Source organism: Rhineura floridana, chromosome 9, assembly GCF_030035675.1.
Source record: "Rhineura floridana isolate rRhiFlo1 chromosome 9, rRhiFlo1.hap2, whole genome shotgun sequence".
Taxonomy (NCBI): Eukaryota; Metazoa; Chordata; class Lepidosauria; order Squamata; family Rhineuridae; genus Rhineura; species Rhineura floridana.
In genome coordinates this window covers 8,316,580-8,333,462 of record NC_084488.1, presented here as the reverse complement: position 1 = coordinate 8,333,462, position 16,883 = coordinate 8,316,580, and the positions used below count along the sequence as shown (strand labels likewise).

The window sequence follows — 16,883 nt, the reverse complement described above, 5'->3', positions numbered from 1 at the left end:
TGGGTGTGTGCTGTGATTTACACTGGCGATACGGCGAATATTTTTGTAAAATTAAGAGGAATAAAAATGTTCAAATTATGTTTGAACTTCTAGCTCTTGCATGCATTGTTGCAGGCTGGTCGCGAGGCGTGGGGGGGGCGTTGCACTGGCGCAAGTGCTTCTGGGATTTGTAGTCCGCAGAGGCACATTTTCTTAATAGATTCTACATAATCAATTACCAGTCCGGGCTTCTAGCCCTTGCAGTACAAAATACATATCTTCTTCCTATTGGATGCTCTACTCCAGGGCCTGCACTTCTTCTGCCTCCTTCCCTTAGGCGTTCAAAAGTAGAGAAGAGATTGTTTAGGACAGGCTAGCGAGCAGCTAGTCGCCAAGGCACGGGGACGCGCGTTCGTTCGCGTGTAACAGAGTAGGCGGGGCCGTCGGCGCGCGCGCTCCCGTATGTAAATGAGCGGGCGTGAGGTCAGAGGCAGATGGAAAAGGGAACAGAGAGAATGGCCGCCGCGGCTCCCGCTCCTGGCGCCTCGCAGTGCCGGAGCCCCCGCTGCACGGCGGAACGTAGGGGAGTCCGCCGCGAACTCGACTCCTGGCGGCACCGGCTCATGCACTGTGTGGGTAAGAGAGAGACGGGGAGAAGCGGAGCTGCGTCCGGGGAAGGAGTTAGCGGTGGAGGGAGAGCCGGGGGGGGGGGGAGGTTGTGAGGAACGCAGAGCCGAGCGGCTCGGCTGGCGGCGTCGAGTATAGGATAAACTCTCCCTCGGGGAAAGGCGTGCCTGATCGGGACGGGAAGAAGGTAGATAAAAGCCCGCCTGCTGGCTCAGGTTCGGCTGACACAACCACGGCGAGGAGGGGTGAGTGATAGACAGTCCCTTTTGTCCGGGGTTCCTTCTTGAGAGTGCGCGTTGGGGACCGTCGGGGTGCGCCCGCCCCTTTAAGAGGGGAAGCCGCTCGTGCGTTGACGGTTGGGATTTGAAGTTCCCCCTCCCTCGCGCTGGCCTGCGCCCGCCTGCCTGCCTGGCTTCCTCCCTCTGGGGTTGTCATAACAACGGCTGTTCTCGCTCCTTTCCCCTCCTTCCCCTTACACCTCCCAGCCAATCCCATGGGCTGTCCTGTGTCCAGTGTGGCTTGTTTAGTAGGTCCGAGTTGGAAGTTGCTCTTTATCTCTCTCCCCGTTCCTCTTAATTTGTAAAACTTATTTGGTGTAAAGCCAGGTTTTGTTCCTAGTTTCTTTTAGGGCCCTTTTAGCTGTACTTGGTGCCATGAAAGTAAAACCTATTTCTTCTTGATTGTGTGTATCTGTGTATGCACATGTGGGAAGTAATAAAGATTTTTGTATAGGCTGGGTGGCATACGGGGATGTGGTGTGAGATTTGATTTTTCCTCTAAGTTTTTTTCCTTATCCAGATGTGTTGCTAGAGATGTGGTGAGATCACCATATCTGGTGGTACCGTTAAGGGTAGCAGAATATAAGATGAACAGATCATAACCAAAAGACACAATCAGTAGAGAAGTTCTACTGAACAAGTCCTGTCAAAATGTACAGCTCTGGTTTGTTTAGCAAGCTTGCACGGGGAGCATTTCCCAGTGAGTTGTGCTCTGTTAAGAGTTGGGGGGGGGAAGAGGGGACAATGCAATTTGAATTTTCCACTTTCAATAGCAAAATAACTTTGGTTGGTCCTGCCTCTATCCACACTTTTCCTTTGTCATGGGTGGGGCAGAAGAGGCACATAATGCATTGTAACTGTTCCTGCTGAAGATAGTTGGTTTGTTCAGTTACCGACCTGAAGTCGGTTCTCATTTCATTTGTTAGAATTGCTTCACTCAGTAGTCCTTTTTCTGGATATGGATTTCGTGGTTTCAGAGTGGATGCCCATCTGTGTGTGCTCTAGACTATTTAACCCCCCTTCTTCTTGGTGTTGTGGACATCTTTTTGCTCACTTAGGAGTGTATGAAATATAGTCTTCTTCTGCAGTGCCATATGATTATTGAACTACCTTCACAAAGCACCTCTGTTCCAGAAATGTATCTTTGCATTTTAGCTTTTGGAAAGACATTTTTGCTATCTGACTATATAGAGCATTTAGAGTGGCCTGAACTTAATCTTACAACTTTGCACGAAGCACATTGTTCTGCAATTATCAGATGAATCTCTTAAAATTGGTAGTACGCTGACTTCTGTTCCTTTTGTGGCTAAGAATAAAAGGAAGACGACCTGTATTCAGATAGCATTAAATTGGAAGAGTAGTGGAGAAATGAGGGTTTTTATTCTTTGGGGCTTCTGACCTGACTATAGTCATACTCATACCTATATGCGATGTTAAAGTGTGGTTGAGAATGCAGCTGAGAGCTCTCAAGTGCCAGCACCCCAATATTCGCCACACTGCATTACTACTGGCAGATCCAAAGTTCTTCCCCCTCACTCAGGGAACACTAACAGTGGAGACATTCATTTGCCAGTGTACTGTTGATGGTGGAGAACTTTAATTGTGCCTGGAGTGCTAGCCTAGAGTCTAGTTAAGAATGGTGGAAGTGCAGACTTTGAGTTGGCCCTTCATTCTGTCTAGCACATAAGGAAGCAGCTTGTATAATTGGGCATCTTTCATCCCCAGAAATGCATAATATTGCTAGCTTTCAAGGACGTAGAGAGTCAGAAGTACTAAATGTTGTTTATGAAGCAGTTGCTGAATAAGACGGAACTCTTGACTAGTGAGATGTTGACAATTTTTTTTCTGACAAATACTTCTTTCTCTGTCATCTTTGGCTTTCATTCAGTATGTTTGTAAGTACTGAATCATTATTTTAATATCTAGCTTCTGTGTTGCCCAAACACCATATGTTTTTGAAGGATAACTTGGATAAGGTTCTGGTTAATCATTGGTGTTAGAAGTTCATTAGATGTGGCTTTACATAGAGATCTTGTACGCATCATATTGCATGTAGTATTGGGTACCTTAGTGCTAAACGTAATGGACCACACAATTACACAATTGTAATAACTACTACTTCACTCTTAAAAACCTGTATTCTGTTTGATTTAATTGAGCTGTAGTACTCTGATATGGTAGTCCAATTCACGCAACAGTAATTCTGTTAAGAACAATTGCTCTCTGGTCACTTTTTAAAATTGTTTTGCTTAATTGTGAGACAGCTGGCAGGCACATTGAACTATCCCTGTAAGGAGAAGATGTATTGGGCTATGTTTTTGGGATTCATTCACTGGTGTGGTTATAGCTTATAAACACAACAGCATGGAGATAATGTTTCTTCTCTTTGAGGGTAAAGTACTGGAGGAGGTTGTAAAAATTAGGAATGTGAAGACCTGGGAAATTTGGAGTGTTTCTTATCCCCCCCCCCCAATTGGGTGTGGAAAAATTGGCTTCACATTGCAGAACCAACATTTTCAGGTATCTAATCTAGGCATGCTATCCAGGAATGTGCCAGGCTTGCTGCTTGTGGTTTTTTATTTTTTAGGGGAACTAACCATGAGCACTGGTTTTCACGTAAAGCAGTGTAGCCTCTGGTGTGTTCCCCCATCCCTCCTAGTGCAACAACAGCAGGAGCAGGACAGAGTGAAGTGAGGACTCTTGAGCAGCATATACCAGCACACTGCTCATTAATCTTAAACCATAGTTTATTTCTAACAAATTTAACAAAACACCTCAGCTTGCCTGCTTTTTTCTAGATTGCTATTTTATTTGCCGCAAGGCTGGACTTTTGCCTATCCACTTGGCTGAGAGTATTACAAAGTTATTTGCCTTTAACATTCTTTTGGCTGTCTTTCAGAGATTCCCTAACTTGATGGATAAATGCTGTAAAATTAATTCTACAGGAAAAAAGGATATTTTCAAAATAGTAATCAAACCAGAGGACATCTCTTTTAAAAAATGTAGGGGGAAGCAAGGGATACTCTTCCTACTTTTTACCTCTTTTCTCTTTTTCAGCTTGCCCGCTCTAGGTTTTTCTACCTACATCCTTACTCCTATCAATCTACTCTCTCACACATACACACTCCTTTTCTTATCATTTTTGTTGTGCTTATGAGTGGGCAAAAGAAAACATCGGCCCATTGAAGGATAAGCCCTTCCTTTCTTCCGAGTCTAAAGCATTACAAAATATGAAAGGGATAGCCCCCTATAATTGCTTTCATGGTGACCCCATCAAAGTGGGTCAGCAGAAGCCCAATTCCATTTTTGAAACAGGAGTTTAATAGTGCAGTTATATGTCTGCTCAGAAGTAAGGCCCATTGAGTTTAGTGGGATTACTCCCAAGTAAGTATACATAGATTACAGCTCAGGTCCCTCAACTTACTTCCATTCTGAAATATGTAATTGTGGATAAAGGCATAGGATTCAGGCAAAATGCCATACAAGAAACTCTGAGATGCTTCTTGATTCTCTCCCTCCACCATGCTGCCCCAAAATTGAAATGTGCACATGTACACTGTCCTTTCATGCTGGGGAACATCCCACTTGTTTCTTGTCAGCCTATTCAATATAATATTTATGTCCATCAATAAAATACCATTTGGAATTGGGCAACCAGTTGGATAGAGTGACAGACTAGAGAATATGGTGCATAATGATGTGGAAGATCTTCTATGCAAATGGATGTTATATATTGGGGTGTGAATAGGGAGCCTCTTTCACAAAGCCATGACTGAAACAATCCTGCCAGTGCATCTAATAGATCTAATGTCATAAGCAGGCTGATTTTAATAGCAGTTTTTAAAAGAAAAATGCATTCTGCAACCTAGGTACTAAATTATATTAATTTAAATTATATAGTTATAATCTTGAGACTGAAACTCCTGGTAAAGAGCTATAAAAATACTTTAAACTATTCAGGTGGTGTTTGACTTGGACCTGCACGTTTGGCGGTAGTCAACCTTTTTGAATTTGGGCCATGCTTCTGTACTTATTGTACCTTTTTGCTTATTTCTCTCCCCCATGCCATAATCTCTTCCACTAGTGACTGTGTGAATATTCTCATCTGGATATGCACTGCTGCCCCTTTCAGCTGTTCCATGCCCTGCAAGATGAGTTTCCTCTACAGCTTGAGAACCACTGATTTACTAGTCCTCACTTGTGGCTGCTGCTAATATCTCTCCTTCCCCAAGTCTTCTGCACATGCCAGAGAACTTTTATATTTCCCTGAGCATGGGAGCAGGCAGCTTACTCTAAAGCTCAGTGCAAGAAGACACTCCCCATCCTAAGGGGAAAGGTGGTCTTGTATATCACACCTAGCTTCTTGCTGTTCCAGAGTTAAGCATGATATGATGAACAACTCTTCCCTTTCCCTGAGGTGGGATATGTGGATTTTTTTATATCATACTGAGGAGGAACTCAAGATGCTGATTGATATTGGCTACCTCCTAATTACATAATGCGTTTGGAAACTTGTGCCGCAAACTAGCTATGGATCCTATTCAAAACTAACACTTAACAAAGTTAGCCTGTTCTATTTTTATATGACCTCAGAGTTGTATGATTTGGCAGTGGCTTAGTTCAGACATTGCTGGCAAACACGGTTTAGCCATTGGGATATTATTCCCCTCTTGTATTTGTCAATTTATTATCACCATAGTTTGCCATTGCATCCAGTTTGGGCAAACTGTTGTTACTATTCCTCATGATTTGCCTCCAAGCTAGAATTGGAAGTCCACTTCAAGCTGGGGTTACTATAAACCAGGAAATGCAGGAGGGAATTGGAATGTAGAATTGAGCCAGCATTTAACTTGATCTTCTTATTAGATCTTCATGGAATCAGCAAATTTATTTATAGAATGTCGTCACAACCTATTATCAAGAAAAAGTCTTGCTCCTTCTAAATAGGGAAGTGTTTCCAATGCTAAGAGGGGAGAAATGTCAAATATGTGTGGTGAGAGCCATGCTCATTTTGCAGAAAACACCACATCAAGATGTTGCATGATATCATAAGTCATGTCCACTTACTTAAAGTAGGTTTTGCTAGTGTTTTACCTTGGTGGCACTTTCTCCAGTCCCTTTTAGGAGTAACAGGCTACTTTGTGAAAGAAATGTCATCATATGAAAGAAATGTAGTCAGGTTTTCTAGCTCACATCTGATGCACAATGTTAAGTACATAGGAAGAAGCATTTTGTGTTGCTAAAGATAGTGTGTGGTCTTAAAAGCAGAGTGAAAAGCTCTGCTCAATGGGAGTACAGTAAGAGTTAAGCTGTTTATTTAATCAGTAAAGTGGTTTACAATAACAATACAAGAAATATCCAAAAAGCATCTGTGTTCAGATTTATAGTGTTTAACAATTTCAAATTGTGACTCAGTCTTCGATTGAAATACCATCTGGAATAAGAAGACTACTTCTTCTTTTTTTTATAAGGGCTTGTTCTCCATCATATCATAAGAATATAAGAAAAGCTTTGGTGGCCCAGCCCTAGCAAGCAAGACCTGAGTGTAACAACACTCTACACTCTTGTGATTCAAAGCACCTGTTGTCAGATGTAAATTGCTTCTGACAGTGGAGATAGATAAATTCATGGAAGATAAGGCTATGTTCTGTCAGTGGCATCCTCACTAGTAGCCATTGATAGCCTAATCCTTTAAAGCCAAGTTGGTGGCTGTCACTACATCTTGTGGCAGTGAATTCCATAATTTTAACTATGTGCTTGTTTTTGAACTGGGAAAAATAGAGGGCAAGAGATAGATATACCTGGATTCAGCTATATATGAGAGGACATTTCTGTAACCGTCTTTTTTTCACTGCAGTCTGTGTAGTGCTGATCCTACCAAAACTGTATGCTAAACATGAATTCTGCAAAATTGGTGGACAACTATTATGTCTACATTTTAGCCTAATAAGGTATTGTATTGGTTATTTTTCCCCCTTAATATTTTAAGTGGCAAAAGGGACATATGTACCTACCCGTTCACTACACTCGACGTCGAAGGCCCTTCTCCGGGTCCCAACCCATAAAGAGGCCCGGAGATCAACAACTAGATCTAGGGCCTTCTCGGTGGTGGCCCCCGAACTATGGAATGCCCTCCCAGACGAGATACGCCTGGCACCTTCTCTGTTATCTTTTCGGCGCCAGGTAAAAACTTACCTTTTCGCCCAGGCTTTTTAAATTTTGTAAATTTTTAAATATTTTAATTTAACATTCTAAACTTAATATGATCTTAATTTAAATCTCAATGGCAATTTTATTAATGTTTTATAATTGTACTATATATATATATTTTTTCCACACTTGCTCATATTTTAATTGTGATTTTATTTGTTGTACACCGCCCTGAGAGCTTTCTGCTATAGGGCGGTCTAGAACTGTAATTAAATAAATAAATAAATAAATAAATAAATTTTTACAAGGAGGAAGACCTCCCACAGTCTTTTAATATTGTTGACACATGTAACACATACGAGGCAGTGGTAAGAAATAAGCGTACTGAAATTAAGAAAAACTTGAGGGTGTTATTTATTAACCAAGCACATGCCTACTGTAGCATTCACTGACTTTACTGTACTATTAATTTTGTAACCAATTGTGTTTTGTCATCAAATTTCACTCACAATACCATTTATATGAATGTTCATCCAACATTTTTATATAGAGATAGTGTACCACACAGAGTGGCATACAATAAATTAAAAAATGTAATAGAATACATTCAATTAAAATACTATCAAATATAACAGAGGCAGGGACCACATATTAAAAAAAGCTTTTAAAATAAAACATCAGGGTCTTAGTTACCCCAAAACCTGTTGAAATAAAAATGTCTTCACAACTGACGAAATGCAGCCAGAGAGAACCACCCACATTACATGGGGCAAGGTGTTCCACAATGTTGGTGCAACTACTGACACAGCCCTACCTCTTACCATTAGCAGCTGTGCCTCTACTCTGGATGGCACACAGAGAAGTGCCTCGCCTCCTGGATCTTAGGGAGTAGGGGTACAGGCAGAGGTTATTCCTTAGGTATACTGGACTAGAGGTAATTGCAAACACATTTTGTCTGGAAACAGATTGGCTACCAGTGCAGACATTGAAGAGTTCGCTTAACATAATCCCATGGGCATGCCCCCAGTAACATCCTTGTTGCTGCGTCCAGGGCAACTGAGTTTTCCAAAGTGGACAGAAGTCGTCCTGCTACTTCTGCAGTAATCCAATCTTGATTTAAGAAAAGTATGTGTTTCTGAAGCCAGGTCTGATTTCCTCACAAATGTCTGTAGCTGACACACCATTCTAAGCTGCATAAAAGGACTTCTAGCTGCTGCTACCACCTTGTCATCCTGATGCAAAGCTGAATCCATCATGTCCAGCTATACAAGTAGCCTTTAGGGTCATCCCATGCCACATCAACAAAAATTTGTCACATGAAGGTTGCATTGTAGTCATAGACTTTGTTAAAATTTTACAGTCATTATGCATGTTGAAATTTATTACCTGTAGTGTGTGGGGGAACTCACTACAGGTAGGGCTACTCCCCTCTAAAACACCTCTCTAAAATTGTTTTTATGATTGCATTCCTGTAAAATGTGTGCTTGTTCTTTTTGTGATATAAACTATAACGGGTTTGAATTTTCAGTATGTCTTTTCTTAGAGTTACTAAATGGACAGGAATGGGACATTTTCAATCAGGCAACTAAAAATATTTTATGCAGGAAACGAGAAATTAAGAGGAAACAGGGTGCTTTAATAGTGAGAAGTGATGTAGCAAAAACAATTAAGAGCTATAATGCAAGGTCTGAACGAGTGATATCACAGATTAAACAGGAAAGCTATTAACATAACCATCATCCAAGTCTATGCTCCAATGGCAAATGCAGAAGAAGAGGAATTGGAGAGATTTTACGCAGAAGAACAGGAAGAAATTGATCATACAAGATGTGTTGATAATCATGGGGGACTGGAATGCAAAGTAAGTAACAGAGAAGAACTAGGAATTGTGGGGAAGTGGGGCGTAGGAGATAGAAATGAAGCAGGAGAAAAGCGTACCGAATTCTGTGAAGCCAGTAATTTGTTTCTCACAAACACATTCTTTGAGCAACCGAAAAGACAACTGTACACGTGGACATGACCAAATGGTCAATACAGGAATCAAATTGATTATATAGTTGGTAGCAGAAGATGGAGAAGTTCCATACTTTCTGCGAAAACAAGACCAGGAGTAGACTGCGGTACAGATCATGAACTGGTAATACCGAAAATCAAGTGAAGCTAAAGAAGAACAACAAAGCAATCATAATGCCAAAATACAATTTAAATAACTTCCCGAAGAATATAAAGATCAAATAAGGAACAGGTTTGAGGCTTTAAACTTAGTTGACAGAGAACCAGAAGAACTACGGAGTGAAGTCAGAGACATTATCAGGGAAGAATGCAAAAAGACAATACCTCTAGTTAAAAAGAGAGAAAGGCCTCAATGGATGACTGAAGAAACTCTTAAAATGGTTAAAGGAGAGAAGGAAAGCAAAAGGAGATAGAAACACTGTTAGAATCCTACATAAAACAATACAGTGACTAGTACGTTAGGGACAAAGAGAACTATTACAATAGTTATTGTATAGAAATACAAGAGGACAACAAAAAGGATAGAACAAGAACCCTATTCCAAAAGATTAGAGAAATGAAAGGGAAATTTAAACCAGGGGTAGGGATGTTGAGTAATCAACAGGGGAACACACTGATTGACCGAGATGAAATAAAAGGAAGATGGAAGCAATACACTGAAGAATCTTTGTCCTTTTTCTTTCAGATCCTTTGGGAAGATGAGAGAGCTGAGAGAGGATTGTCTTTTGTGGATCTTGGTTGTGGAAATGGTCTCCTGGTTCACATATTAAGCAATGAGGGGGTAAATAACTTGCAGTTCTCAACTTCCACCTGTTTTCCACTCAGTGTGCTAAACAAAAAAGATGCAAGGATGACAGATTCATTCACGGAGGAACCATATGATGAAGAACCAGACATTTTAGAATGTGAGGTGAAAGCTGCTCTTAAAATACTTGGAAGAAACAAATTGCCAGGAACAGATGGCATACCAATAGAGTTGCTACAAGCTACTGAGACTGAATCTGTCCAAATTTTGACAACAATTTGTCAAATATGGAAAGCTAAACAATTGCCCACAGACTGGAAGCGTTCCATATTCATCCCAATTCCAAAGAAAGGGGATCCCAGGGAATGCAGCAATTATCGAACTGTTGCCTTAATATCCCATGCAAGTAAAGTAATGCTCAAGATTCTACAACAAAGGCTCTTGCCGTATATGGAGTGAGAAATGCCAGATGTCCAAGCTGGATTTAAAAAGGGAAGAGGCACCAGAGATCATATCGCAAACATACGTTGGATAATGGAACGGACCAAGGAATTTCAGAAGAAAATCACCCAGTGTTTTATAGATTACAGCAAATCCTTTGACTGTGTAGACCAGCCTTTCCCAACCAGTGTGCCTCCAGAAGTTGTTGGACCACAATTCCCATCTTTCCTTACCATTGGCAATGCTGGCTGAGGCTGATGGGAGTTGTGATCTAACAACATATGGTGGCACAATGGTTGGGAAAGGCTGGTGTAGATCATGAAAAACTATGGAATGCTTTAAAAGAAATGGAAGTGCCACAGCATCTGATTGTCCTGATGCGCAACCTATACTCTGGACAAGAGGCTACTGTAAGGACAGGATATGGAGAAATCGACTGGTTCCCCTTCAGAAAGGGTGTGAGACAGGGGTGTATTTTATCACCCTATTTATTTAATCTATACGCAGAACATCTCATACGGAAAGCAGGATTGGACCAAGATGAAGGAGGTGTGAAAATTGGAGGGAGAAATATCAATAATTTAAGATATGCTGACAATACCATACTCTTAGCAGAAACCAGTAATGATTTGAAACGAATGCTGATGAAAGTCAAAGAGGAAAGCACAAAAGCAGGACTACAGCTGAACATCAAAAAGACTAAAGTAATGACAACAGAAGATTTATGTAACTTTACAGTTGACAATGAGGACATTGAATTTGTCAAGGATTATCAATACCTTGGCACAATCATTAACCAAATGGAGACAATAGTCAAGAAATCAGAAGAAGGCTAGGACTGGGGAGGGTAGCTATGAAAGAACTAGAAAAGGTCCTCAAATGCAAAGATGTATCACTGAACACTAAAGTCAGGATCATTCAGACCATGGTATTCCTGATCTCTATGTATGGATGTGAAAGTTGGACAGTGAAAAAAGGGGATAAGAGAAAAATCAACTCCTTTGAAATGTGGTGTTGGAGGAGAGCTTTGTGCATACCATGACCTGCAAAAAAGACAAATAATTGGGTGTTAAACAAATTAAACTGGAACTATCACTAGAAGTAAAATGATGAAACTAAGGTTATCATACTTTGGACACATAACGAGAAGATATGATTCACTAGAAAAGACCATAATGGTGGTGAAAACAGCAGGGAGTAGAAAAAGAGGAAGGCCAAAGAAGAGATGGATTGATTCCATAAAGGAAGCCACCGACCTGAACTTATAAGATCTGAACAGGGTGTTCACGACAGATGCTCTTGGAGGTCGCTGATTCATAGGGTCACCGTAAGTCGCAATCGACTTGAAGGCACATAACAACAACAAACTAAATGCACCAAATACTTACGTAGTTGTGCTGATTTTGGTACACAGCACTTTAAGAAATCCTGTGAATTAAAATGATCCCTTAATGACAACTTGCCCGCATTTTCTACATTTTTGGAGAGAGTGTGGCCCTGTCCCCATAATACACTTTAATAAACATTTTCTGCAAATATACTTCAACATGTATAATAACTGGGAATTTTTGAGAAAAATGCTTGACTATGATACAACCCTCATTTGTTCTTTTGGCATGGGATTTCCCTGTGATATTTTCTTACCGTGTGCTGTCACTTACAGCACCCAGTTAAAATCATTCACACATATAATCCGTGATCTACAACCTGTCATGGACAAGGTACTTCCCTCTCACAGGACTCCTCTCGCAGGACTTTCATGGCCTATACTTGCTTATAGATAGCACCCCAACCGAAAACACTACTCACCAGCAACAAGCCTTAGAATAGGGATATGGGCACAGAGACTAGACCCTATAGTAGACCCAGATGCCAGTTGTGTCCTCGTACTACTCTGGCAGTACTATTAGAGGGCCACAGTATCGGTGGTTTTTTCTCTTGCTTATCTTCCGCTGCAAGATATGCCATTGTTTGTCAACAGTGCCTCCCTGCGTTCTACATAAGACAGACAAGCCAGTCTGTGCATCAAGAATAAATGTGCAGAAATCAGACATCAAGAATGGCAACAGAAAAGTCGGAATATTTCAGTCTCCCAGGACACTCTTAACTCGTCTTGAACAAGGAACAAAAGGGGGACTGCAAAGTGAAACATTTGCACAATACATCAAAAGATTCAGTGGTATTCTCCTGAACTAACCAAAGTCTAGGCTGCCATCCTGCGCCCGTTTACTGGGGAGTAAGCCCCATTAAACACAAAGAAACTTATTTCTGAAGTAGACATGTAAACAAGTAGACATGTATACCACTGTAAGTTGATTATACAGTGAATGCTTTAATGAGTGCCTGGCTTTGCCTCTTTGCAAAGTTTTTCTTGTTGCATTTGCCATTTGGGGAGGGGTTTATTTAACATCCAGACACACTTAGTAGTAGTATTTGCAGAAAATAACATATGAGCCTACCACAGGAAAGATGTAGTTAGTATTTTCAACAGATTTGGCAACACCTTTCACCATGTCCTGAGCACTGTTCAAGGTAATGTCCCTATTATTGGTTATGATGAAACTAGCAGAAAACTGAAAATAATAAATGTATGGCGTCGTTGCAGGCTTTTTAAATGATAAGCTGCCTTGGGGCCCAGACTATTCTATGATGAAAATATTCATTTTTAAATATCTGTCAGTTTATAATACTTAATCTAAGAAAATGGAATTACTATTTAAGCAGTCTTTAACTCAGTCTGTTTTGGTAGCCATGCTTCTGTTTTAAGAGATTATGGGTTGGAGCTGGACCTGGCTGTTCCATGAATGGAAGAGCTCTTTTCATTCTCATAAGTGATGGAGCCAATGGAGGTGTCCTGCTGGAGGAAGGCAAATCCCCCTGCTCTCGGTGCCACTTTCCATTCTGGTCCAAAGGGTTCCCCAACTATCGAGACCAGACTTTCAGAGAGCATAGGTTGCTGAAGAAATTGGCAAAAATTGTCTTCTGTCCACAGAAACCTTAAATTAGCAGCGTTCCACTCTGCATTCAACACAATAAGTATAAACCAACTCTGTAAATGTAGATTTTAACATGTTTGTATTAAATTAAGATTGCATTTTAAACCAGGTTATCTTAAAGAGGCACATCAAATTTCAAAAGGTTAAAAATTCACTATTTCTAATCCATGCTACTTCTTTCCTTAGCCAAAAAGATTAGAAAATGAATGTCCCTATAATATAATTAACACATCACATTATTGAGAAATAATTCTTTTGGATAGTCAGTCAAGCTTTATAAGATTCTTTAATTTTTTATCTTAATAACCCTGTTTTATATATCATGGTGACCAATAATACCATAATTTGGGGACTGGAATGTGCCACAGGCTTATGTGCTTCTTACTTTCTTTTCCTTTCTGGTATTTTGAAGTCCATGGTTGTTCCATGGCTTGTGAGGAACCATAGTTTGTGGTGATGCCCATATTGGGCACATTATGTTTAATGTTTATTAGGAATTGCTTCCAAACTAGTTGGAAATCATTATTGGAACTGGGTTTTCAAATCATGCTTTGGAGTTAACTATATTTTCTTGATTTGCTGGACTATGATTACTGCAGAACATGGAAAGGAGGGATAATGTGGAAACATATTGCATCCTGACATGCCTTGTTTTGGAGGTAAGGCAAGCCTGAAAAGATCATAGCAATGCTATAGTAACTTCATAAAAGTGTACTGATTCAGATTAGCTACTGTCATTTAACACTACATGTTGTAACAGTAACCATAGTTCAAGTTTTTTGTGTGTGTGTGTGTGTTTTCATATATATAATATATAGAAAGGATTCACAGCTTCAGACCTAAAACTTTTACTTCGCTCTTCATGGAATTTAGCTCTCTGAAGATTGCAAAAATTGAAACAATCTAAGTTCTTTCACATCCTTGATTTTGTTTGTGTGTATTTCCAAAACATTGAGCAGTTTGTCATGTTATGGGAAAGATGGAGGAATCAAAAGCAGAGGAGAAGTCTGAGGCTGTGTTTTATAAGAATAAGAAATCTACATGGCAGATTTCTTGATTACTTTTCTAGACAAGATACCTGAAGATGTTCTGTTTTCTTTTAATTGAAAGTATGTTTCTGATTTCAAGTTTGGGGAAACCAGGAAAAAACCCTGTGTTTCAATTTTTCTTGAATGTGGTGATGAGGGAATGTGTGTATCTTAAACAAGCCTTTACATTTCTAAAGTTACTTGCCACCATGAGTGCGAGCAAGATCAAAACAAGATTCTATGTTAAACACTATGTTCATAACAGACCATTTACAATGTTAACAATAATTTTCTTCTTCATACTGTATAGCATTATTCTTTCAGTGATGTATTCTCAGAAACTAAGAGATGAGATAGAGCTATGTTGAGGTTAGTATCACTAAGTGCCCAGAAGATGACTTGATGGCACAAGAAACTGGTACAGCTCTTTAAAAAATGGTGAAAGAGATCTTCCATACCATCTCAAAAATAAAAGTGCACCTTTGAAGTCTTCTCCATGTATTCTTGCTTTCATTTTCCTCCTGTCTTTCCTTTTTTATACATCTTTTGTATTCATTCTTTCTGGGGAGTAGAAGCTGGCAAATAAAAGTGGGGTGGAAGTTAACAATTTATAATTCTATAAAGTAATAGGAATAAGTTAGAGTTGGCATGCTGGTCAGATATAGTCAGTTGCCTGCTTAGTCTTTCATCTTGATCAAATATTCCAAGAAGGCCATTGTAAATGGCAGCTTACCTTTTTGAAAGTTCATTTATAATTTGTTAGTAAGGGTGAGAGTGAGGGCAGCAAAGACAGGAAGACTGCTGCTGATACTGCAACAGTCCAGGGCAATCTGCTCCCATTGTCTCACTGGCATAGTAGGCATCTCCAAACAGGAACACCAGCAGTGGCAAAGATTACTGTCTATTGTGGAGTGTGTCAGATAGAGAGACCCAGGTTCAAATTTTGACTTGGCCAAGAAGCTTGTTATATGAAGTTGGGCCCACTGCTTTCCTTTCCCAGACTGCTCCACCCTGCATGTTATGTTAAAAATCTAGTTCAGCGCTGAATAGGTATTAAATATGTGAGAATAAACAAGCCTAGATGCAATTTTGAGACCTGTTGCTTTATTCCACTAAGGCATTTGTGGCCCTCCAGATGCTGTTGGGCTCCAGCTCCCATCAAATCCAAACGGCATGGCCAATGGTCAGGGATGATGGGAGTTGTAGTTTAGCAGTACCTGAAAGTCCCCTGGTTCTCTCCCAATTTATTCCTTCCTTTGTCATATGGGACAAGCAGGATAGTAGTCGCATGTCGGTAACAAGTCAGTGGAATTTATTACAACCATGAAGAGATTCAATCAATTGCAAGGAATCTGTATATTTTACAAGTGTACAGTATGTCCTATCTTAGACAAACACATGATACGAAGATATCTTAAGGACTCCTTTCCATTGTGCATCAGCACTCTCTCTCAGGTCTTTGACTGGGACCCGTCTCTGTATTCCTCTGCCATTTCAGGTTAGGCAGATGGACATGTAAGATATAGGGTATCTTCTGCCATTGCAGTGGATGAAAGACACATGTTTACTGCTGGCCTTCAGGTGCTATGTAAAGGCCAATTATGTACCTGTAGCTACCTCAGTGGTGCTGTGATTATAAAAAGGCAACGGTAGGCTCTGTGCTGATTTGAGCTCCTTTGGTGGAAGGTGGGAATAAAATGTAAAAAAAATAAGTATAGCAAACTTGTTCTCAACTTTTTAAAAGTTAATGATATTTTTTTCACACTGCCAGATATTTAATCTGACCAATTTTTTTCGCACTGTTCAAATGCCCAACCAGGTACAGTAGGGCCCCAGTCATATGGCAGGTTAGGTTCTGACCCCCGCCAAAAAATGAAAACCACCAAAAAGTGTATCGGCTGTAGCGCGGGGTCTGGAACCTAACCCACTGATTGCACCTGAGGAGGAGATCAGCTGTAGCATGCCACAGCTGATCTTCCTCTCCTCCGGTGCGATCAGCTGGAGTGTGGGGCTGATCGCCCCACTGGCGCCATATTAGTGGAATGCCGAGAAGTGGGGTGCCGAGAAGCTGGGCCCTACTGTAATGAAAGACAGATGATCTGTTATTAATGGTGTGAACCGCGACCAGGAAGTCATCCTCTGCAGCATGCTGAGGTGTTGCTAGTTGGACCAGAAGTGATGTCACAGGGAGAGCATGCTGAGAAAGCTATGCTGCCCAGCTCACTAGAGGATAAAGGCATATCAGGTGTGGGTCCCAGCAATTGAGAAAGAGAACGGGAAGCAGAAGCTGACAAACCAACATAGAGGAAAAAAAGGAGGAGTGGAAGAGGTGTTAGCAGAAAGAGTGAGGGGGAAAATGGAAGCCCGTGAAATGGAAGGAGAGTGAAAGAGCATGTGTGTGAAGGTAGGAGAAGAGCTTGGTGTGAAGGAGAGTGGATGGAGGATAGAAAAGGACTCCGACTGTGTGAGTGAGTGTGAAACATAGGAGAATGAAGAGGAACAAGCAGAGAGTCGGGTACTAAGCAGACAAAAAATAGGGAAAGTAACAAGAGACAAAAGTGAGACACTGACTAAAGCATGAATAAGGAAAAGAGCATCACCAGTGGTGAATTTAGAGGAGAGATTA

General features: G+C 40.6%; 1 protein-coding gene across 12 annotated transcripts in view; it reads left to right on the top strand.

Annotated features, from left to right (window-relative positions):
• Positions 1–334: 334 nt before the first annotated feature.
• Positions 335–16,883, top strand: part of LCORL (ligand dependent nuclear receptor corepressor like) — a 125,026-nt gene continuing 108,477 nt past the window's right edge. For 2 of the 12 annotated variants that reach the window (XR_009757832.1, XM_061584142.1), the window contains exon 1: positions 342–615. Coding sequence is in view for 11 of the 12 variants with exons in the window: in XM_061584142.1 (XP_061440126.1) it covers positions 448–615 (168 nt within the window). In the remaining variant the exon portion in view is untranslated. Of the gene's footprint in view, positions 616–16,883 lie in introns of all 12 variants that reach the window. The other 10 variants (XM_061584143.1, XM_061584141.1, XM_061584139.1 and 7 more) reach the window with 10 other exon arrangements.